The sequence below is a fragment of the Gopherus flavomarginatus genome, chromosome 17 (genome assembly GCF_025201925.1).
Source record: "Gopherus flavomarginatus isolate rGopFla2 chromosome 17, rGopFla2.mat.asm, whole genome shotgun sequence".
NCBI lineage: Eukaryota > Metazoa > Chordata > Testudines > Testudinidae > Gopherus > Gopherus flavomarginatus.
In genome coordinates, this window is record NC_066633.1 from 5,449,818 (window position 1) to 5,473,098 (window position 23,281).

Consider the following 23,281-nt stretch of genomic DNA (forward strand, 5'->3'; position numbering starts at 1 on the left):
TCTTGATAGGAAGCTGATGCTCTGAAGCTGGACAAGATGGCCGTAAGTGCATGATCCCAGACTATCATCATGAAGGCAATACAGGTAGGTTTAGGGGGGTTGCTGTTGCTTCCCAGACATTCTGTTTCAAGAACATCAGTTGGATGTCTCTTGAAGCCAGATATCTTTGATAGCTGGCAAAAATCTACAAGCAATGACAGGCCCTACATGCTTTGGGATTTTCCTGCAGCCTTCACCTTAGGACATTGCAGCAGGTGCAGTGGGTTGCAATGCTTTAGCTGGCAGTCCATGGGGGCAAATGGGAGAGGCATGCTTTGCAGGGCATTTGCAGTGGCAGACCCTGGCTTTGCGACTCCTGCCCCTTGACAGCAATGATTCCCTGCAGCCATCTTCCTCCATGCACAGCCATGTTATTCCCTGTCGTCTCCACATGTCATTTCAGACAGCTCCCCGTGCTTCACTCCGACACACCGTAAACAAGCACTGGAGCAAGGGCCTTGCATGACCGGCAGCATTGGGAAGGTTCTTTTGCTCGCAGCTGCTCGGGTCCAGCTGTGAGACTTTCCATGCTCTTAAACTAAGGGCTGAGTCTCAGACTCTAGGCTCTTTGGGGCAAGGACCCTCTTGTTGATTTGTGTTTGTTCATTGCCTAGCACAGCAGGGCTCTGATCTGTGATTGGAGCCCTTAGGTGCTACCTGAATACAAATAATATTTGTCCCGCAGCATCTACAGTAGTAGGGTCCCTTTTCACAAGGACTTAGAATCTGAGTGATATTACCCTGTAACCAACTGCAATTCCTGTGCTCATATCCACGCTCGTCACACTGTTGGAACAACTGCTGCCCTCAACTGCCCTCTACAATGCCACTGGTTGCAGCTACCCGCTGATTTCAGCCGGGTCTCACAGGCATAATGAGGGCAGGATTTGGCTGACTACATCTAAACACCCTTGGATTTGAAGCCAATTAGACTGAGCAACTTCTCAAAGGTGGCTTTGCTCATTGAGTGTCAGTATGTCAGACTGGGCATTGCAGCAATGTTCATGTTAGTCTGAACTTTGACTGGAGGGAAGGTGCCCTTAAACCGGAGCCTTTAACCCTTTCTTGATCGAAGGTAGCTTCGTTTCCAGAGTTTCTTTTTTGTGTGTTCACACAAAGCACATAATTTGAAAAGGAATCCTTTGTCTACACCCCACAACAAGGCAGAGACACTCTTCAGGGGTCTAGCAGCTTTTTTGGGGGAGATGGGGACGGACTGGTAACCAAAATGCTAGGCTAGGCTCTACATAAAAATATACCTTTCTCGGGACAGTGTGGAGTGGCATGGAGACACCATTACACCAACCTTTTAAGCTCTGCTCAGCTCCCCAGGGAGAAGCATAAGCAGCCCCAGTGACAGCAGTTCCACACTCTCTGGAAAGGAGGGGAAAATGGAGCTGATTTCTGCAGTCCTTTTCCTTCCCTGTCCCCTCAGCAACCTCCAACCCGGAGGCAGGGACCAGGGCTACAGCAGGCCACTCTCCACCCCCACAGAGAAGGCAGCAAATAAAAACCACCATGGAAGGGGGACTGATTTATCAGAAGTCTCTGTTAATATATTTAAAAGGGTCTATCATGAGCTGAGAAAGGCCACTGCGCTCTGCATGGCAGAGATGGCAAAGGGAGGCTGGCTTTGCTGCCTATGCCATTCTCACAGTGGCCTGCAGATGGTGCCATCGTGCAGCAGAGAAATGCATCTGAAAAAGCTGTGAAAACGGGAGGGGAGAAAAATCAATTTTGTTAAAAAAACACACACAAATATTTCAGGGAAAAAGGAGCAAACTGGTATCTCCCGCCTCCTTTCCTGTTTTGTCTGGTGAGAGCAGCTGCTTGCAATGGACTTTCTCTCCTGACAGAGCCTGCAGCTCTCCCAAACACCCCAGGGGAAAGGGGAGACAAGCTTGGGAGCAAAGATTTGGATCATCTCTTGCATTTAAGGCAGTGAAATCCACCTGATCCCTGCCTTGCTTTTTTGTCCATTTTTTTATTTAAATGAGGCTCAACTTTATGCTACTTGTTGCTTTGCGAGGAGACATCCAGGCAGGGAAGACATCGGGACTGTAAGAGCTGTAAGGCACCATGACATCTAAGGTGTGCGAGTGACCAGTGGCAATGGCTCGCCTCCAGCTGGACTCTCCTAGTAAACAGTAGCCCTGGGCAGCCTCCAGCCACACAGCACTCCCATGCGTGGCTCCGCGTCGCCTTGCCGGGCACCCTCGCCACTCTGCAGATGCCTTTCTCGGGGGAAGAGAGGAGCCTTCAGGGGGTCTACAAGTCGACAGCTCAGCAGCAGGATGGGCGAGCCCTGGCAGCCGGGGGGGTGCCCGTGTGCGCCGAGTGCTACACTAACCAGACCTTCGTCTTCGATGATGGCAGCTCCCACAGGTAGCCTCTTTAATGCATCCCGCACCTTGGCAGGGGGTCAGACTAGGTGTCCCTCGCAGTCCCTCCTAACTCTACGGTTCTATGTGCTGCTCCCTTCCCACCCCGTTTCCCTTCTGCTTTGGGCACTCGGGAGCTGGGCGATTGGTGACTCCGGGAAGCCACATCAGGACCCAGAGAGAGCCTGCTAGCCCCTGGTTCTCTAGCTCAACCTCTCTGGTACCAGGGACCGGCTTGCTGCCTTGCTAAACTATGGCCGGGAGATCTGAGGGACCGGTGCCGGTCCACAGACCAGTCGTGGAGAAACACTGTCCCGAGCTCTCCAGCAGCACGGGTGACCCCTTGGAGCGAGCCCCTCTTCTTTGGAAGGAGAGCTGCAAGCCCCTGCTGCGGGTGTGTTTAGTTTGTTGTCTTTTAATTTGAGTGTTTGCTTAGCCAGACTCATGTGGCTTGCAAGAGGAGGCAGAAAAACTACTCCCCCAACCCCAAACAATAAGCACTTTCTCTGCAACAACCTGCCCGAAGTGGACATGCAGGACGCACTCAGGGATCTCTAGCTGTCCCTTGGTTCCTAACCATTGCCTTGGGCTGCAAAAGTTGCCTCAATTGTAGAAAATGCCCCCATCCCTTTCTGCCTTTAGTGTTAATGTCGCGGAGGCATTGGTTGCTGCCCATAGCTAAGGCTGAGTTGTTTTCTATTTAAAGCAAGGATTTGCAGTCTTACATTTGTATATTAGACACACAGGGATATTTTTGACTTCTAAAGATATAAACAGCTGCTATGTTCCATAGCAGAGGTGGCTGCATTTCAGTGGCTGGAGAAGTGATCCCTCATACAGAACAGTCAGAAAAGCACTTCAGGGTGAAAGGAGCTAGAGGAATGGAAAGTTGGTGTTTGCTGTGCGCATTCGTGTACTTAACACTAAGAATCAGGGTGAAAGACTGAGACATCATGCTTAGTTTGTTCCTCTGTGCCTCAGAACTGCATCTGGAGAGGATTAATAGTTGGGATTTGTATTCTGGTAGCACTAGGAATGGACTGAGCACTGTCCACACACATGAAGACAAAAAGCTTGAAATCCAAGGGAGTTTAGATGTAATGTGCCAAATCCTGCCCTCCATCATGCCTGTGAAACCCTACTGAAATCAGCAGGTAACTCCAGCCAGAGGCACTGCATGGGTTAAATTGAGGGCAGGATTTGTTCGAGTGGTCTGAAGAACACGGGGGATATTAGCCTAGGAATTGCATCTGGTTACATGGAAATATCACCCAGGTTCTAAGTCCTTGCGTAAAGGGACCCTACTGGCTGCAGAAGCGGTGGGACAAATATTATTTGTATGAGGGTAGTGCCTACGGGCTCCAATCCCAGATCAGCTGTAGGTGCTGTGGAACAAATTCTATCCTTTGTTACCCCTGGGTCACCTTCTTGCCTGCAGTTACACCACTGACCTCCAGGGGGTCATGTAGGTGTAAGGGAGGGCAGAATCGGGTCCAGTGCTCTTGGTTAGCAACAGAGTTTCAATCTTAGCTGTCAGCTCCTTGGCTTTAGCTGGCTTAGGGCAGAATGAGGACATTTTTTTGCCTCTGAATTTGATTTTTTTTTTAAAGAAAGGGGAAGGAGGGGGCTGGAACGCTCTGTAACAAGCAGATTGCGGACTGTTTCCGTAAACTCCCATTTAGGGGTAGGGGGTTATTTTTAAGGCTGTTAGTTAGTGAGGGCATGGTGTAAACCTTGACTTCTTAAAACCCAGGGATTTTAACCATCCGGCTAATGCCCAGGTAGACAATTTGCATAACAAAGGGTATGAAGAACTTTCAGCTCCTTCTCATAAAATGCACAGAGCGATTTATTCTACTGGGGACTCTGAGGTTATAAGAATCCGCACTCCTCTACTTCAGTCCTCAGACAAGCTATTCTGGCAGACTGTTACATACAAGAAAGAGTCTCTAGGGATCCTTCATATTAACGTTGTCCTTGGCGTCATTATGGAGAAAGTTGCTATTATCATGTGTCAGAGTCAATGCTGAATGGTGAATTAAAAGCTTTGGTCCGTATTGTGAGCTAATGGCCTGCAGTACTTTATCTGAAGGCGCTGTTTGAGCTACAGTATATCAGGAACACAGAACATCCCCAAAAGCCAAAGTAACTTCCTTTTGGGGGGCATCTCCGCAGTTTAAGAGAACAGCAGCTGTTAAAATCCACGGAGGGGAAAAAAATTGCAGCCTTTTTTGCCAAAGAGTTTCTGTGCCAGGTTTTTGCTTGGAACTATTTTTATGCCAAGGTATAAGGTGTTGTAACACAGAGGGGCTATGATGTAAATGTTGAAAATTACTCAGCTATGAAAGCATCAGAGGAGGCTATGCTGTGTGTGTCTGTGCAGCAGTATATATGCTCCCGGGAACGGAAGCTTACTCTTCATGTAGTCTACCTTTTCCTGGTAGATCCATTCTGATAACGTAGATGCAAATATTTACTGACACTACTATTCAAATTGCCTTATACTCATCAGATGACAGGTTAATTAGGCACATTAAGCTTGCGTATAAATTCATTCTAATTGGACAAGGAAGTCTGGATGTGTTGTGCCTCCTGGTTTATCATTAGTGAGGGTAGATTTCTTCATATCCATATCTGCTAATAACAAGTCAGAGATTTTCTTTCACTCCTAAAAGGTTAAATGGGGGAAGAAGAAAAAGTATTAAATAAGAAGTCATTAATTTTCAAAGCACCACAACTGAGCGAGTAATTTGTAAATGGGCCTGAATGCTGGGTCATGTGAACGACTCATTAATTCTCTCTCCTCAAGTTTTTCTCCCCCGTAACAGCAGAGGTAGTGTCTGATGAGGGCAGGATACCCATCATGTATTAGAAAAGGAGAAATACTTCCCCTTCTTCTCCCCACCATGTGTGTCTTGGCAAATCCATGGTAGCTTGGCTTCCTCTTGCAGCTTCATCATTTACAATGTTAACAAAATCAGTAAAATGTGTGGGGGTTTTTCATTCTCTGGAAGGAAAAAAGTCTTTCTCAGCTTCTAACCCTCTGAAGGTCCAGTTCAATTGGTTTACTGTTTTGCAAGTGGGTCTTATTTTTCCCTGTGGCTCTCTGACCTGTCAGGATGGCTGCATTGGCCATGCTGCCTTTAATAAAAACAGATTCCTAAATTTGCAACTGAATTCTATGTTTGCAATACAGACCTGGATGGAATACTGGAGGAGCGTGTGCGTGAGAGAGAGATTGGGATGCCCCTCTAGTGGCTGTAATTTATGGAAGACTTAAATCCTAACATTACTTGCCGATGATAAGGCTTGTACCTCAAGAGATGGAATCACTTGCTGCAGTTTGTATTGCAGTAGCACATAAGAATGGCCATACTGAGCCAGACCAATGGTCTGTCTAGCCCAGTATCCTGTTTTCCAACAGTAGCCAGTGTCAAATGCTTCAGACGGAAAGATGAGAACAGGGCTATTTATTGAGTGATCCATCCCCTGTCATCCAGTCCCAGCTTCTGGCAGTTAGAGGTTTAGGGACATCTAGAGCATGGGGCTGCAGCCATGACCACCTGGGCTAATAGCCGCTGATGGACCTATCCTCCATGAGCTTATCTATTTTTTGAACCCAGTTATACTTTTGGCCTTCACAACATCCCCTGGCAATGAGTTCCACAGGTTGACTGTGCATTGTGTGAAGAAGTATTTCCTTACGTTTGTTTTAAACGTGCTGCCTAAACATTTCATTGAGAGATCCCTGGTTCTTGTGTTATGGGAACAGGTAAACAGCACTTTCTGATTCACTTTCTCTTCCCCATTCATGATTTTATAGACCTCTATCATATCCCCTCTTAGTTGTTTCTTTTCTAAACTGAACAGTCCCAATTTTTTAATCTCTGCTAATATGGAAACTGTTCCATATGCCTAATCATTTTTGTTGCCCTTCTCTGTATCTTTTCCAATTTTAATATATCTTTTGAGATGGGGCGTGTCATGGAGAGTGGGGAAGTCAGGGCCCTGCACCCCTCGTCCTGAGATTCACCATGATTCTCAGCCAGTCAGTAAAACAGAAGGTTTATTAGATGACAGGAACACAGTGCCAAGCGGAGTGTGTAGATACAACCAGAACCCCTCAATCAAGTCCTTCTGGGCGGTCGTGGAGCTTAGACCCCAGCTTGGGGTTCCCTGTGTTGCACCACCCAGCCCCAGACTGAACACAAAAAATCCTCCAGCAGCTCTCTTCCTGCTCCCCCCAGCTCCTCCTCTCCTTCTGTTCACTCTCCCAGGCAGAAGGTGTCACTCCTCCCAACCCCACTCCTAGCTCAGGTTACAGCTAAGGTAGCTTCCTTCAAGGGAAGTCCCCCGTCCCCAGTGTAACTCTCCTGCAACATTCCCAGGTCAAATCCACCCTGCTTCCTGCTCTGTCACAGGGCCATCAGACGTTCACTCAGTAGTCAAGGTGTGGGCGTACCAAAGATGTATATAGTGTCATTATGATATCTTCTTATCTATCCCCTTCTTAATGGTTTCTAATCTTGTTAGTTTTTTTGACTGCCACTGCACATTGAGGAGATGTTTTCAGAGAACTCTCCACAATGACTCCAAGATCTTTCTTGAGTAGTAACAGCTAATTTAGAACTCATCTTTTTGTATGTATAGTTGGGATGATTTTTTGCAATGTGCCTTACTTGGCACTTATCAATGTTGAATTTCATCTGGCATTTTGTTGTCCAGCCACTCAGTTCTGTGAGATCCCTTTCCGCAGTTAGCTTTGGACTTAACTGTCTCGAGTAATATAGTATCAACTGCAAACTTTGCCACCTAACTGTTTGCCCCCTTTTCCAGATCATTTATGACCATGTTGAACAGCACAGGTTCCAGTACAGATCCTTGGGACACCCTGCTATTTACCAATTTCCATTGTGAAAATTAACCTTTTATTTCTACCCTTTGTTTCTTATCTTTTAACCAGTTCCTTATCCAGGAGAGGACCTTCTGTCTTGTCCCATGATGAATTCTCTGCTTAAAAGCCTTTGATGTGGGACCTGGTCAAAGGCTTTCTGAAATTCAAACAGCAGGGTATCAACTGGGTCACCCTTGTCTGCAGGCTTGTGAGGCAGCCATGTTGACTCTTCCCCAACATATTGTGTTAATCTATGTGTCTGATAATACCATTCTTTCCCTTAGTTCTACCAATTCGCCTGATACTAAAGTTAGGCTTACAGGCCTGTAATTTCCAGGATTGCCCCTGGAGCCTTTTTTTTAAAATGGGCATTACATTAGCTATCCTCCAGTCACCTGGTACAGAGACTGATTTTAAGTGATAGGTTACACACCACAGTTAGTAGTTCTGCAATTTCACATTTGAGTTCCTTCAGAACTCTTGAGTGAATCTATCTGGTCCTGGTGACTTATTGTTATTTAATTTATCAATTTATTCCAAAATCTCCCCAACTGACACCTCAGTCTGGGACAGTTCCTGAGATTTGTCACCTAAAAAGAATGGCTCAGGTGTGAGACTCTCCCTCACATCTTTGGCAATGAAGACCGATGCAATGAATTCATTTAGCTTCTCCACAATGGCCTTGTCTTCCTTGAGTGCTCCTTTAGCACCTCTGTCATCCAGTGCCCCACTGATTGTTTGGCAGGCTTCTTGCTTCTGATGGACTTACAAAAATGAACTGCATTTTTGTTTGGCCTTTTGATAGTTGCTCTTTAAATTTCTTTTTGGCCTGCTTCATTATTCTTCTACTTAACTTGCCAGAGTGTATGCTCCTTTCTATTTTCCTGACTAGGATTTGATTTCCAGTTTCTAAAGGATGCCTTTTTGCCTGTAACTGCCTCTTTTACTCTGCTGTTTAGCCATGGTGGTGTGTTTTTTTGATTTTGAGCCCTCTAGCCTTTTTTCCCTTTTGGGGTATATATTGAGTTTGAGTCTCTATTATTTTTCAATAGTTTCCACGCAGCTTGCAGCATGTAGGAGCTCCTGTCATGGGCAAGGGCTGCCTGGTGCTAGGTGCTGCACAAACACAGAACCAACAGATGGTCCTGCCTCAAAGAGCTTGCCTTGCATTCTTTTATGTTAGGAGCAAAGGGTCTTTGGTTTCATTCCCCCTGTCTCACACTATGGCTTATTTTTCTGCTGTGGTGGCTGTTGATTTGTTACCACTTGTGTGTGCAAGGGAATGAAAGATGTTTTAGGAGCAGAGGGCAGCCTCCTGGCCTAATTTGCCTGCCTTCCCCCTCCTGAGTTTTAGATTTCTCTTAAATTCCCTGGGGTAAATGCTCCTGGGTACAGAGATCAACCACTGGCAGGGTGCCTCTCCACCCCAGCCCTCATATTTATGTTTGGAACAGCAAGGAAATGATCCTTTGCCCTCCCCCTGCTCTATAAATCAGTTCTCCTTTATTTGCATGGCGGAGTTAGACCAGGAATGCTTTGTCTTCTTGAGCCTTTATCTAAACCATGTATCCCTGTGTCAACACACTCCTGTCTAAATGGACTTTGCCTTTGCCATCTCCACTAGGGTCATCAGCAGGCATCTGCTCAAATTCCTCCCCATTGATTTGAAATGTAGGGGAAAATAAGAGCAAGTGAGGAAATGGATCATTCCTCTCTCTCACAATGTCTATCTCAAATGCTCTCCTGCATACCACTCTATGTGCGTGTGTGTCTTTACCAATTTTTTGTTCCTTTTTGTGCAACAGTAATGGCATTAGAACCCCATTCCACTGCAACACTTCCCAGGGTATTTGCCCTGCGAGAGTCCTCCAAAGAGAAAGCAAGGAGTTAATTGCAAGTGTGCTTTAAACTGTAAAATATGTCCTGCCCATCCTGCTCAGCAATTCTTGGCACCCAGAGGGTATAAGAAACCTAAATTATTCCTTCCTGTCTCATGGGAAATGTTGTGAATGTTTGTACAGCGAGGCAGCCAGCCAGCCAGGGGAGTGTACCATCTCCTCTGGGTTGGAAACTCTTTTCTCTTTCTTGACCATGTAAGGGAACTTGGGTAAGTAGTGACGAGGACTGAGCAGCCATAAGAAAGGGCTCACACAAAAATAACCTGCACAAGTATAGAACCAGAGAGAGAGGGTGACTCATGCAGCTGGAGAGTTGGCTTTTCTATATACTACCTCCAGTGCATATGGTTTATTTCAGAAGAAAGAGGTGGAACAGGAAGATACTTGTGACAGGGGATGAAGCCAAGGCTGTTTCTGCTGGAGAAGCTGTTTAGGAAAGTTGTGTCTTTGCACAAGACGTATGTGGCTTTTTTCATGTCAACTCACATATTTTTAGCCTCTCTTACCGAAGATATGTCAGTTTGTCCTGAAGATTTTGCTGATACGTCTCTGGGAATACTGGATGCTACTATTTCTATTTGGAGTACATGAGGTAGAAGTGTGTGTAGTCAGGAAGGCTAGATTTAGGCTGGTTTAGATAGTAAACATTAGCTTGGGGAGCAGGGTGTTTTGGGGAGGCGTGCGGCTGTACTGATTGAGTCAACTGTTCCAAAGTACCAACTTGAGAATTAGGTCCTAGAGCAGCAATGAGAGAGGTCTGTAAGGATTGCTGAAACTGCACCTCTGAGAATGGTGCTATTGACTGCAATGGTCCTGGCTTCCCCAGATGCACATATGAAGATTAGATTCAAACATGTGGTAGGTTTTTCCCCTCTGTGGTTTGGTTTTGTGAAGTGAGTTTAGCTGATCAAACAACCCTCCAAATCAGCAGAGGAGAGGCAGCAGTGCCCTTCCACTGTGCTTAGCCCTCATTCAGAGGTCTGCTTCTAGGGGTCAGAAGGCAGTTTGCTTGTATGCTCTTCCATTCTTTGGTGTTTGTTGATGGTTGTACCTATTAATGCGGGCTGTGGTTGGTTTTTTCCATTTGGCCACCATGAACAGGACAGGAACCCACTAAATTTATTTCACATAGATCGTCAAGCTGCCAGTAGACGGTTGTGCTCTTGTTCATTCGTGACCATGTTAGGATTCAAAGCAGTGTCCTTCGGGTGAAATGCTCTATATCTCATTAGGAATTTCCTGGGTCATCCAGGCAAGGCTAATTATGCACCCCAAGGAAGCTGTTTGCCTTCTTTCCTAGTTGTAGTTGAGATTCTACCATCACTTGAGTCTTTAAGTCAAGAATGAGCATTATTCTGAAAGATCTGATGTAGCTCAACCAGAAATTATGGATGTGATGCAGAAATTACAGGGTGAGGGTCTCTGAATAGGCTCTCTGGTGCCCAGTTCATTAGACCATGCAGCCTTCAGCACTTGGTATTTCGGCTGGATATTTATCTAACTTGGAGTCAGTGCTGTCCAAGGGCCTGAGTGTTAGGTGGGACAAAGCAGCTGTTTTATAGGTTCTTGCATGCATGTTAGTGAAAGATAGTTTTAGAAGTGTCCCTCGTCCCTCTGCTGTGGTGTCTGGGCTGTTCAGTGAGGTACAGATATTCCCTAGGAAGCCATCCTGCTCTGAGGCATGTCTCACATCCTGGGACACAATGCAGCTGGTCTTGCATAGTTTGTGTAATAAACACCTCTGAATGGTATATATACTTGGGATGAAAACACGCCCAGAGGTCTTTACGTTTTCCATTTCTAAGTGGGGCAAAGTCCATCTGTTAAAACTTGTTACTTGTTAGTAACTAACTATTGCAAACATAATTACCTGCTTGCACCTTTATTTAAAAAATAAAGGAAGATTTGTCAGCTTCTCTTCCTTTGGCTGGCAGCTGGGATCTCAGTTCTGGGAATGGAATCTTGGCCTTTTCTTGCTTCAGAAATAATTGCAACATAACGGCTTAGCTGTCAAGACCGAGGCCAGTCATTGCTGAAGTGTGCTTGTAAAGCAGAGATAGAGAGGAATTGTGGTCCTTTCTGCCTGAGTTGGTTTTCTCAGTCATACTTGAGACCACCTGAGCCATCTGATAGTCACATTGCATTGAGCTCACCAGTAGATGGAACTGTTGAGGCTGAAAATGGAATATATCCTAACACACATGTATATCTCTGGAAAAGAACTTCTGGGGTTTCCCTCCTATTGAGTTACTTTCACCATATTTGTTCCATAATGTTAAACGTGCTGGGTTCCAGTTGTTGGGTTCCAGAATGGTCTTGCAGCAGCTTCAGCAGAAGGACAGCAAAATAGGACGCTGCCCCTGCTCAGAGTGGTTGAGGCCCACAATAATATTTTACACTCTCCCAGTTCTTCATGACAGTGACGTCTTCCACCCTGGCCGTCAAGGGCTGCCCTAGATTCTGGAATCAGTGCTGCCTTTAAATCAGCCCCAGAGGACGCTGGAGTGACTGACGCATTTATTCTTCTCCAGCAACTTCCGGGGTGTATGTGTAGGTTAGAAAGCCAGCCTCTCACCTCTTCCCAGCTTTGTTCCTTGTGGTGAAGCTTAACACACACACGCCTGGTCGGGGAAAGCACTTCCCCCTCCCATTTCCCCCTATTATTCACTGACTTTCAGTGCACTTTGCTTACCAGAACAGGACACGCACTCTGGATCTGCAACTCTGATGCATTGGCACGGTGCTGCTTGTCCCCATCTATATATGGTTACAGAGAGAGCAGGATTTTCCCAGCAGAACAGTGACAGGAATTGGCACTATATAGCTTCTCTGTGTGTGTCTGAATAATACTGTGCATTGGCACAGGCAGGATGCTTTCTGTGATGTGGGGAGTTGGACGTGCTTTTAGGTTCCATGAAATAAATGACCCAAGGGACAAGGAAACTCTGTTTGGAGATGTGTTTGTAAGCACTGCTGATAGATGGGACCAGTCAGAAAAATGGCTGTAAATAGGAAGGACAAGGAGAGACAAGCCTGGTGGGAAATTGCTGTATCGGTAATAGGATTTATATCTCCTTTATCCTCTTGTGCAGGTAGCGGCAGCATTAAGGTTGATATTTTGTGCTAAGGCTCTATCCGAAGCATCTGACGTGCGAATCACAGTCTTTTTACATTAATCATCTGTTTAGGGCTTAAATTCATTAGCAGTTGATTGGCATGGAACTTAATCCTATTATTAGAGCAGTGCATGCTAGCACCCCTCTAACGAAAGGCCTGGCAGGATTTCAGTTCTGGACCTGGTGATTTTCAAAGGGTCTGGCAGCCATCAAAATCTTCTCTAGGGTTAAACTGGGTCTGGAGAAGAGCTTGTTGGGGAGGAACGTGGCAAATTGTGGCTTGTCTTTCGGTTGCAGCAATGTGAATCCTTTTTAGAATTTGCCTTTACAAGGTTCCTGGGGAATCTGCTCTTTATTTTTAAAATGAGCTTGGACAAACCTATTGGCTTCATTACAAAGCAGACCCTATGCTGAGAACAAAGGCCCCTTGCCCTGTTACCTGCACTGCATGGGTCTCTAACTGCTTGGAAAAGGTCTAGCGCTGGGCACGAGTCAGCCTGCATTTCAGCGGATAGGCTTTACGCTCATAAAAAGCAGATTTATTTTAACACTTTTAGTGGCACTTGTGGCTTCCGGGTTGGGCATTTCCTGGTTGAGCTAACAGTCTGTAGCTTTGCTTCGAGACGTGAGGTCCTCCAGGTAGCTACTAACTGCCAAAATGTACTCACCCTAGATAGAAGTTCTTGATCCTTCTATGAGCTCTGTGTGTGCTAACTTTCATTGGCTTCAGAGGGGCTGTGCATGGCTAGGGGGATCCTTGCAGGACTGGGGCTCAAACAGAGCTCTTTGGCTTCTAAAACATGTATAACTTCTGATACTGTTTGTGCTTGGTTATAGACTAGCTACTGCATATCCATTGTGACGATCTTATCAATGGGTATGACCAAGCCAATGTGGACTGACGTGAGGGGAGGTTTGGGAATGACTGAGTTGTCTCCTGTCAACTCCCCATTCTTCTAAAATCTGATTTAGTGGTGACTCAGCCTTCTGCCCCCCGCCTCCCCCCGACTTCCCCTGGTTGTTACCATCGATGCAGCCCCCCAGTGGTAGTTATAGAATCATCAACTCTCAGGGTTGGAAGGGACCTCAGGAGGTCATCTAGTCCAACCCCCTGCTCAAGGCAGGGCCAATCCCCAACTAAATCATCCCAGCCAGGGCTTTGTCAAGCCGGGCCTTAAAAACCTCTAAGGAAGGAGATTCCACCACCTCCCTAGGTAACCCATTCCAGTGCTTCACCACCTTCCTAGTGAAAAAGTTTTTCCTAATATCCAATCTAAACCTCCTCCCCTGCAATTTGAGACCATTACTCCTTGTTCTGTCATCTGCTACCACTGAGAACAGTCTAGATTCATCCTCTTTGGAATCTCCTTTCACTTAGTTGAAAGCAGCTATCAAATCCCACCTCATTTTTCTCTTCTGCAGACTAAACAATCCCAGTTCCCTCAGCCTCTCTTCATAAGTCTTGTGCTCCAGCCCCCTAATCATTTTTGTTGTCCTCCACTGGACTCTCTCCAATTTTTCCACATTCTTCTTGCAGTGTGGGGCCCAAAACTGGACACAGTATTCCAGAGGAGGCCTCACCAATGTTGAATAGAGGGGAATGATCACATCGATCTGCTGGCAATGCCCCTACTTATACAGCCCAAAGTGCCGTTAACATTCTTGTCAACAAGGGCACACTGATGACTCATGTCCAGCTTCTTGTCCACTGCCTAGCCATTTGGTCCCTAGTCTGTAGCAGTGCATGGGATTCTTCCATCCTAAGTGCAGGACTCTGCACTTGTCCTTGTTGAACCTCATCAGATTTCTTTTGGCCCGATCCTCTAATTTGTCTAGGTCCCTCTGTATCCTATCCCTACCTTCCAGTGTATCTGCCACTCCTCCCAGTTTAGTGTTGTCTGCAAACTTGCTGAGGGTGCAGTCCACGCCATCCTCCAGATCATTAATGAATATATTGAACAAAACCGGCCCTAGGACCGACCCTTGGGGCACTCCGCTTGATACCGGCTGACAGCTAGACATGGAGCCATTGATCATGACCCATTGAGCTGGACGATCTAGCCAACGTCCTATCCACCTTATAGTCCATTCATCCAGCCCATACTTTAACTTGCTGGCAAGAATATTGTGGGAGACCATATCAAAAGCTTTGCTAAAGTCAAGGAATAACACATCCACAGCTTTCCCGTCATCCACAGAGCCAGTTATCTCATCATAGAAGGCAATTAGGTTAGTCAGTCTACCAGCCAGATTGTAACAAGCCTCCAAAACCCATCTCCCAAACTCTTTCCCTCTTCCTGCTGCAAGGCCTAGAGAAATAGATGGTCTTTGCAGCCTGTCCAGAAGGCTATTTTTGGGAATGAATCCCAAAGTCAAAGTCTTCTCCTGAGAAACATGTTGCCACTAATGCTTCCCTTTTAAACTAGGGGTTGGTGGCTGGAGCTCTTACACTGTTTGCTGGTGTGGGTCCCATGGGGGAATAGCTGCTCTCTTTTATATGGTAAAGAGGCTGGTTGTATGGTTCCCTATGGCAGATTCCACCATGAGTGTTATACTGAAGTGATCCTTGTGTGCAGATCTGTGGCACAATGAGCTTCCCGAGTTACGTACAAAGAACTCGATCTCGACCTTTGAAAGACAGAGTGAAATCTGCGAGGAATGTTTTAGTGTCAGGGCAGGTCAGTCAGGTTTTAATTGGCTCTAATTAGCATCCTTGCAAGCTGTCTCCACTCCAGATGAGTTCCACTCAGCTGCAAAAGTGAGAACATTGAAGAAGTCCCTTTCAATCTGACCCAGGAGAGTGAAGGAAAAACATATTAAGGAATGTGGCCATAGGAAAATAAGGATGCAGGAACTGATCAGTTAAACTGAATAGCGCTGTATTTGCATATTTACACAATAGACTGTAATGATTGCGAATGAACCATTATGCTCTATTGTCTGCCTGTCATTCTGATCAACTGTTTTAGGCACTTGCTTCACTCTGTCATTAACTTTCGTAGGAGGTTGGGGGATGGAGGTTTTATTTAACAATACACTGAGGAAGCTGTGTAGTCCAGTGGATAGTGCACTGGGCTGGGAGTCAGGAGACCTGAGGTTGTTCCTAGCTGCTGCACTGGTATGTGTCCTGGGTCGTTGATTTCATCGTTAGGTTGCAGGATCTCTGGGAGAGAGCAGTATTTTGTGCAGCACCTAGCATGATGGGAGCTCAATCCTGACTGAGACCTTTGGCGCCACCCCAATAGGTTCACGTAGAATATATATAAAATATGCAGAGTGGAAAAGTTTAGATTCAAATGTCTCTAAAACTCAGTCATTTGGCTCCATCTCGCTAATGAAATAAATTAACCATGACTCCTTCCTCCCTTCCCAAACTACATTCAAATAACATTCCGGGCTGAGCCACAAAAGCAAAGAGGCTGAGAATTAAAATTGCAACTCCAGAAAATCTGCAGGGCTGGAAATAGAATCCAGAAATCCCAATTTCTAGTCCCCTGTGTTAACCATTAGACCTTTCTGTAACATTGCATCCATATGGTTTACGGAAATATGCTTATGAGTGTGAATATGATGTAACTGGAATATGCTTTATGCAAAAGGTCTCTTGTAAGGTATCATAACAAAGGTTATAACCTACTGCATATATTCCTCCTCTTTGTATGCATGTATCATTCTTGTATCTGAAGCTAGAAATATGAAGTATAACTCTGAGGTCCTCTTGTAATTATGCAAAGTGTGAGCCATTAATGGTGGTTTAGAATCTTGATGGCTCCCATTGACCCAGACAATTGGTTGTAAATGGTTTATTTACCTGCAAACCTTCCTGTGTACCTGTGGGCCAATCCAGGAAGAATGGAGACTAGGGGTCTTCAGTGACATGTGACCATGTCACATGATGTTGGAATCCATCTTAATCCTTGTACTTTTCCATTGATGAGGTAGGGGTAGGGACAAACACAGTCAAAAGATTCCCACCTTGTGCCAAAGCTATAAAAAGGGGTGGAGCAGGACAAAGGTGGCAGCCAGTCATGAGAAAACCTTGGCTTACCTCCTGAGATGTCTGCTGGATCTAACAAAGATTGTACCTGGGAAAGGATTGGGCCCAGACTAGGAAGGAGTTTAGTTTGTGAAAGAAGCTTATTGGAACATCTTTGAGGGTGAGATATTGCCTGTAATCAGTTTCTTAATATATTAGGTTTAGACTTGTGTGTTTTGTTTTATTTTGCTTTCTGACTTTTGAAACCACTTAAATCCTACTTTTCATAATTAATAACATTATTTTTGTTTATTAATAAACCCAGAGTAAGTGATTAATACTTGGGGGAGCCAACAGCTGTGTGTATCTCTCTATCAATGAGCTAGATGGTGAACAATTTACGAATTTACCCTGTGTAAGCTTTATACAGAGTAAAATGGATGTATTTGGAGTTTGGATCCCATTGGGAGCTGGGTGTCAGGGTGCTGGAGAGAGGTAACCTGCTGAGCTGTCTTTAGTTAAAGTCTGCAGCTTTAGGGGTGTGGCCCAGACTCTGCAGTCTGTGTTGTAGTGTGTCTGGTTCAACAGGGCAGGATTCTGGAGTCCCAAGCTGGCAGGGAAAACAGCCTCAGAGGTAATTTCAGCACATCAGGTAACAGTACCAAGGGGATCTCTGTGACCGAACCCATCACACTTTCTTTCCATACTTCTCTCCCAAGAAATGCTTCCGAGCATAGACCAAAACACAGAGTTGTTTCCTTTCCAGGAGGCTTTTCATAATTGCTCTTACCTCATTTGCTAATTGCCAACGCCCTTTGGGTTGATTCCAGGGCATGCCTCTTGATTGGCTGCAGGACTGCATCCGCAGCTCCCATTAAGGAACAGGCACTTGGTGTGTGCTCTTGACTTTGTATTCCCCCCCTGCCCTCCGTAATATCTGCTCCAATGCTGCCTAATGCTTTTTATCCAGCCACTGGACCCAATATCTTTTCCCCAAGACCATGAATCTGCCCTTTTTCCGCAGCTTGGGGAGGTTGCTGCTGGGGGTGTGGGAGCTGTGCAGAACCTTTTCAGAGAGGTGGGACTGGTGCATGCGATGCCAATATCAGACCTGTAAACACATGACCCTGGCAACCATTATCTCAGTGCAATTACACATCTGAGTAAGGCGCTGCTGAGGCTATATGCTCTTGCAGCTCTCCCATGGAGGGATTTCCTTAATGAGGTGGATAATGCAATGACTCCCCTCCCAATGGCATGTACAGTGAGGTCAGCTGCAGTAATGAGGGGAATTAGTCCTAATGCTGCAGGGCACAAGTGGGGTCAGGAAGGCACCTTGTACCGAATCACTGCCCTGCATAATTGGTGTGGGCCTAAACAGGTACACCTGGGTGCCTGTGTGTAGGTCCCACTGAATAGGCACTGATCCTGCCCGTATGGATCAGTATTGGAGGGGGAAGGAGGCTTGCTGTTTGCTCCAATCTGCTGACCTCAGTGGTGTCTAGGCTTTAGTATCTTGGGGGACAGCAGAGGCATCTGCTTTGCCTCTCCTCTCCTCTCCTCTTCACACCCAGCTGCTTCTTTCACTGCTGCCCCCTAGCATCTGCCTGGGAGGCCTGGAGAGAACTCGCTTCCCTGGTTCCCCCTCCCCACTCACTATTCTCAAATACCACATGTGAGTACTTGGGTCATTCCTGTCTTTTAAATATTCTCTCTCTTTGGGAAACCCCAGGTCTAATTTTCCTGTCTCCTTGGCTTAGTCCACTCTGATACCCTGGGTGAACCTCCGTTCATTCCAAACAGTGCTCCAAGGCTGTGTAACAGATTACTGCTCTTTTCATCCATATCTGGGGCATGCTGTTTATTTGCCTTTTGTAGTGGGGAGCTGTTTATTCTTAAAGAGAAGAGTCCAGTCTGCTGCCACTGCATGTGGGCCGTCCCTTAGCCGTAGTGGGAGTTGTGGTGTGCATAGAACACAGATCAGGCACCTTTTTAATATTGTGCTTTCTTGTGGAAAACTGGGCAAAAGATATTTTTTCCTTCTCTTTTAAACCGGGCAAGAGGGACTGTAGTGTGCAAGAGGCAGAGACGGAAACTGGGATTCAGGACTCCTGGTTTCTATTCTGGGCTACGCAATGGACTCACTTTGTGACCTGGGAGGATGGGCACCAGTAAAGACACTTAATATCACTATGGTTTAATGCCTCTCTAGGAAAAATGGGGATAAGAATTCTGACGTGCTCCTTTCACCTGCTGGGAGATTTGATAACAGCTTTATGAAGGACTTGGACTGCTGCGGTGATGGCTCTGTAAATCCCTAGATGACAGATGCTATGGAAGTTCATTTTATCATTAGGAGTGATTTAGCAGTGAGCAGGTGAGGAAGGATGCCATTGGGGTTAAAGCATTGGGATGGGATCCAGGAGATCTAGGGTTCAATTTCTTGCTTCACCAAAGCTTTCTTTGGACAAGTCTCTGGTTGGTGCCTCACATCCCCATCTGTAAATGGCAGCGATGAGCCATTATTCCCTCCTAGGGATGTTGGGACGCCAAATCTCAAAGTGCCTTGGAGATGCTCGGATGCGATGGTGATGAGGCTGTTTAAGTACCTAGGCAGACCCTAACTGCCGCAACAGTGCAGTAAATTACGTTATCACTCGGACAGTAGGTAGCCATGAAAAATGAGTGCATTACTTATCCTGAAGTGAGTAATGTGCTCCGCTCAGTAGCTTTTTATATTCAATCCTAATTATGGCTCTTTAAATATTTCAAGACCTCCTCTAATAGAGTGCTGGTGGACTTCTCTGCAGAAACATCATCAGGAACACCCCACTTTCAATCAGTGCCTTTATGTTTCTCCCCCCTCTTTTTAATAAAAATGGGTTTTACTCATTGGGCAGAAGGCAGGAAAGCCACAATTGTTTTAATTGCCCAATAGACAAAGAAATGTTGTCCTAGAGAGTGCTGGATTTCTTTTCCATTCCAGTACATAATATATCAGCGTGGTTTTAAAATTCCTGTGCTTTTCAGCTCTAGGTAGTTTCTTAATACTGTAAACTGACTCAAGGGAGAGGACAGCACAGGGGAGGAGACTTTCCTTCCCTTTTATTTTGTCTTATTTTGGTGGCCACAGGTATTGGCCTCTGCTGCATCTCTGTGGTTCGCGTATAAGTTCTGACCAGCAGGGCCGGTGTAGCTGGCCACACTGCCTTCATCAGAACGGCCCTTCTGAGCGCACACAGGCGAACAGGCATCTGTGTGGGAGTCTGACTGACCACTGCATAACTCTTGGATCTGGGCCATGCCGGCTCGAAGCAAATGAACTCCATATGGCTCCTGGCATTCCACGCAGCACTCCATGTTCTGTCTCCAGCAGCACGCGAGAGCTAGCGGTGGGCTTGACTTCTGTGTGTGCTACAGACAAGAGAGCTGTCTGCGCCCAGGCTGTCTTTCTGCTGACGCACCTGATGCTGACACTTTTGATGCTCAGACGGCCCCCGTGTTTTCATGTTGTCTGTGCTGCTTTTTGTTGAGTGCTTGTTGGGTGATGGGAGAAGAGGCAAACTCTGGATCTTCAAAGAGAAACTGGTGGGGAAGGAGAAATTTCTTTCTCTCCTCCAAACAAACAGCTGCACCTGTCAGCACTCAGGGTTGTGTAATACAGTCCTGCCTGGCACTGGAGGCTGTGAGGGGAATCAGGCAGTGAGGATAAGAGCGTGGAATTAACTCCTGTGCTTCAGTGCTCTGGTGTGTTGTGGGACCGCTATAGAATTCCAGTGCACCTAGCTGCTGGGAGACGGCTACAGGAGAGACTCCAGGCTCCAGCCTGCTGTGGGGCAGTTACAGGAGAAGCTCCGTGTGAGTGGAGACTGGAGTTTTCATTCTGAACAATTGAAAGGGAGGTGGAAGAACATGTCCTACCAAGACAGTGACAGAGGAAACCTCTTTGTGCCCAAAATGATTGTAAGGAATTATTCACTGAGCAGGGATCCCTGTGGAAATCTCAATCCCATAAAGCTGCCAAGGTCAGTGTCTGTCTAGGTGACATGCTGAGGCTAAGCTATGGCCGCCCAAGGGGCTAGTCCAGCTTTCACACTTGATTTTTCCATTCATGAATTGTGTGTGTGTGCATGTGTGTGTGTGCGTGTGCGCGTGTGCTGCTTTTCTCAAGCTTCTCTGCCCTCCCCCCTCTTTCTAGTTTGGGCTGGTGCACCCCCACTGCCTTCTGGCATGCCTGCTCATTGCTCCATTCACTGCAAAGGGGCCTGCACTGATGGTTTTAGAAAATGTGTGTCACTTACACAAGAGGAGGGGGCTGTCTCGTTTCCAGCCTAACAATTGGGAAGGAACGTGTTTCCCCTACGCACTTGGCCACTGAGAGACCCCACAGGGATGTCACTCAAAAGGAAGGGGAAAAGCAACTGTAACCAGGTAACCATAAAAGCTGTGGGAGGAGAAGCCAGAAATGATGGTGATTTGTACGTATTGTTTAAAACATATAGAAAATTAAAGGCGAGGAGGCAGAGTTTCCTGAATAGCTTATTGTTCATCGGAGAGGCCAGGGCTGATGATAACTTTTTGAGTGAGCCCAGCACTTGGAGGATCTGTTCTTACCAAGAAGTGAGAACGAGGAGTATGTGGAAAGTGAGAGATGCGTCTGCTGTGACTATGGAGAAGAGAGACCAAGAAAGAAGCCACTCTGCTAAGTCCAAGACTTACTTGGCCTAGCATACCAAGATGCTGAACATCTGCAGCTCTGGTGACTTCAAGAGGAGTTGGCATTTCTCAGCATCTTTGAAAATTGAGATCCAGGAAGAAGAAGTGATTCCCCCAAGTTCACACAGATGGACTAGCAGAGCTTGAGACTGAACGTGAGTCACCTGAGCCCCAGTCCTGTGCACTGACCACAAGGCCCACCCTTCCTGAATGGAAGTGGTTGGAAACAAAGACTGGAAGTGGGAATCTCCATCCTTAGAGATTTTTAAGGCCTGGCTTGACAAAGCCCTGGCTGGGATGATTTAGTTGGGGTTGGTCCTGCTTTGAACAGGGGGTTGGACTAGATGACCTCCTAAGGTCTCTTCCAACCCTAATCTTCTAAGATTCTATGATTTTGTGAAAGGTGATGGAGAAGCCATGGTGCTATGCAGGATCAGAATGGCCTGAGTGATCTCTGGTGCTGCTGACATGGCTGCTCTCTAACTGAAGGGAAAAGCCAGAGGGGCAGTTTGTCTAGTGAACACGTTGGCTGAAATTGAGAGCAAATCCTTCACTAGGAGGTGTCAGAGTGTGGGGAGGGCTGCCATAGCAAGTGGGCCATCTGAGAAGCCATCTTGAAAGGCCACGGCTGTGAGGGGCGATGGGAGGCCAGCCAAAGGGGACCAGAGCCTTGGAAGCATGCCCTACCTCAGGTTTCAGCCTAGTATTTCCTTCTGAAAAGACTAAGGTGGAAGACGGCCTTCTGTCCCGCAAATGAACCCTTTCACGGCCACTTGATTAAAAGCAGGGCTAGTGGGTGGCTGTTTTTTTGGCTTCTAACAGAAGTTGGTGCAGCTGCTGTGTCCTAAAGCCAGGTCTGGCCATTTTGAGAGAGATCCCCAAGATCAATCTCTGCTCGCCCTCCTAACGTGAAAGAGATGCTGTCTGGGAAAGTAGAGGGCCAAGTGCGGGCAAACAGCCAAGAGAGCGGTTCTGTGCTGTCAGTGGGCTGGGGCCTGCAGAGACTGCTCGCAGCTGGCGAAAGGCAGTCCAAAGAGAATATTCTCCTGCTGTTTGAGGGGAATCTGGACATGTTGTCCTGAAAAGTCAGCGGCTGCTGGGACACAGGTCCTGGAACGACACAAGAAGGGCAGTTTGTGAATGGGAGTGTGAACCCCTTACATCCCACCCCACTAAGCAGATGTCTGATGAATGTCCCTATTATGCCTAGCAGGTAGCTCCTAGCATAGCCGTTTTGCCAGCCAAACCAACGAATTCAGCTGTAACAGCGTTTTGTGCTGCAGACACAGACGTGTCTGTCATCAGCAGGGATGGAGGCCAAGCCGTCTGGCTCCAAACTCGGCCACCTCTACTGCTCCACCATCAGTCACGAGTGACTAGCCTTGTCTTTCTGTAGGCTACGGGCAGCCATTAGAGGGTGACAACAGACACCGCACAACGTGCCATGGCTTTACAGTGTGCACAGTGGAATGAAGCCAAAGACAGCGGTTCTGCTTTTGCCAAGGAGAGTTGGGTTGGAGTAATGAGATCAGGTGTTGGGAGCTCACTTTCTGTTAGATGCACACAGATTTCTTGGACTGAAACTTGTGGAGGGGAGGGGGAGCAGGGCCTCTCTCCCTTGATTAGAGGATGGTACATGCTGTCCCAGTCAGATAAGGCTGGTTAAGCCTCAATGCTGGGCATTGGTTTCCCACTCAACACTGGTATTGTTCCTCTACATTCCCAAACTAAACAGGATCCTAGCAGAGGGTTATTTAGGCAGCTGCTTTAGACTCAAGTCCAGAGTGTTATTAGAAGGAAGCAACATCCTTTGTTGTGTTTGTCCTCTGGTTCTTGTGGAAGGGGACAGTCCTGTGAGGTGCTCAGAGCTTTCTGCTCCCAATTTAAAATCTTTGTCAGGTGGACCCAGAAGTGCATTTATTTAACAGCAGTGAAGAGAGGGCACTTGACACTTTGCAGGATCCCCAGGCCCTAAATTGCTGTTGAGGATTTAGGAGCATGTCTTAACAATGAGCATGATCCTGAGAGGTGCTGAGCAACCTGCAATGTTTATGGATATCAGTGGAGTTGGAGATGGTCAGCCCCTTTTAAGAGGTGGGTCTGTTTATTGTGTTGATGAAATAGGAATTGCCAGACTGGATCAGGCCAGTAGCCCATATAGTGCGGTGGTCTCTCTCTGATGATGGCTGGTACCTGATGCTTAAAGGTAAGTGCAAGAAGCCCTGTACTAAATAATTATGGCGTCGATCAAGAGAGGAAGT

General features: G+C 46.6%; 1 protein-coding gene across 8 annotated transcripts in view; it reads left to right on the top strand.

Annotated features, from left to right (window-relative positions):
* Positions 1-1,910: 1,910 nt before the first annotated feature.
* Positions 1,911-23,281, top strand: part of KCNT1 (potassium sodium-activated channel subfamily T member 1) — a 193,344-nt gene continuing 171,973 nt past the window's right edge. For all 8 annotated transcript variants that reach the window (XM_050926686.1, XM_050926674.1, XM_050926677.1 and 5 more), the window contains exon 1: positions 1,911-2,424. In XM_050926686.1, the coding sequence (XP_050782643.1) occupies positions 2,270-2,424 (155 nt within the window). In that variant the 5' untranslated portion in view covers positions 1,911-2,269. The remainder of the gene's footprint in view (positions 2,425-23,281) is intronic.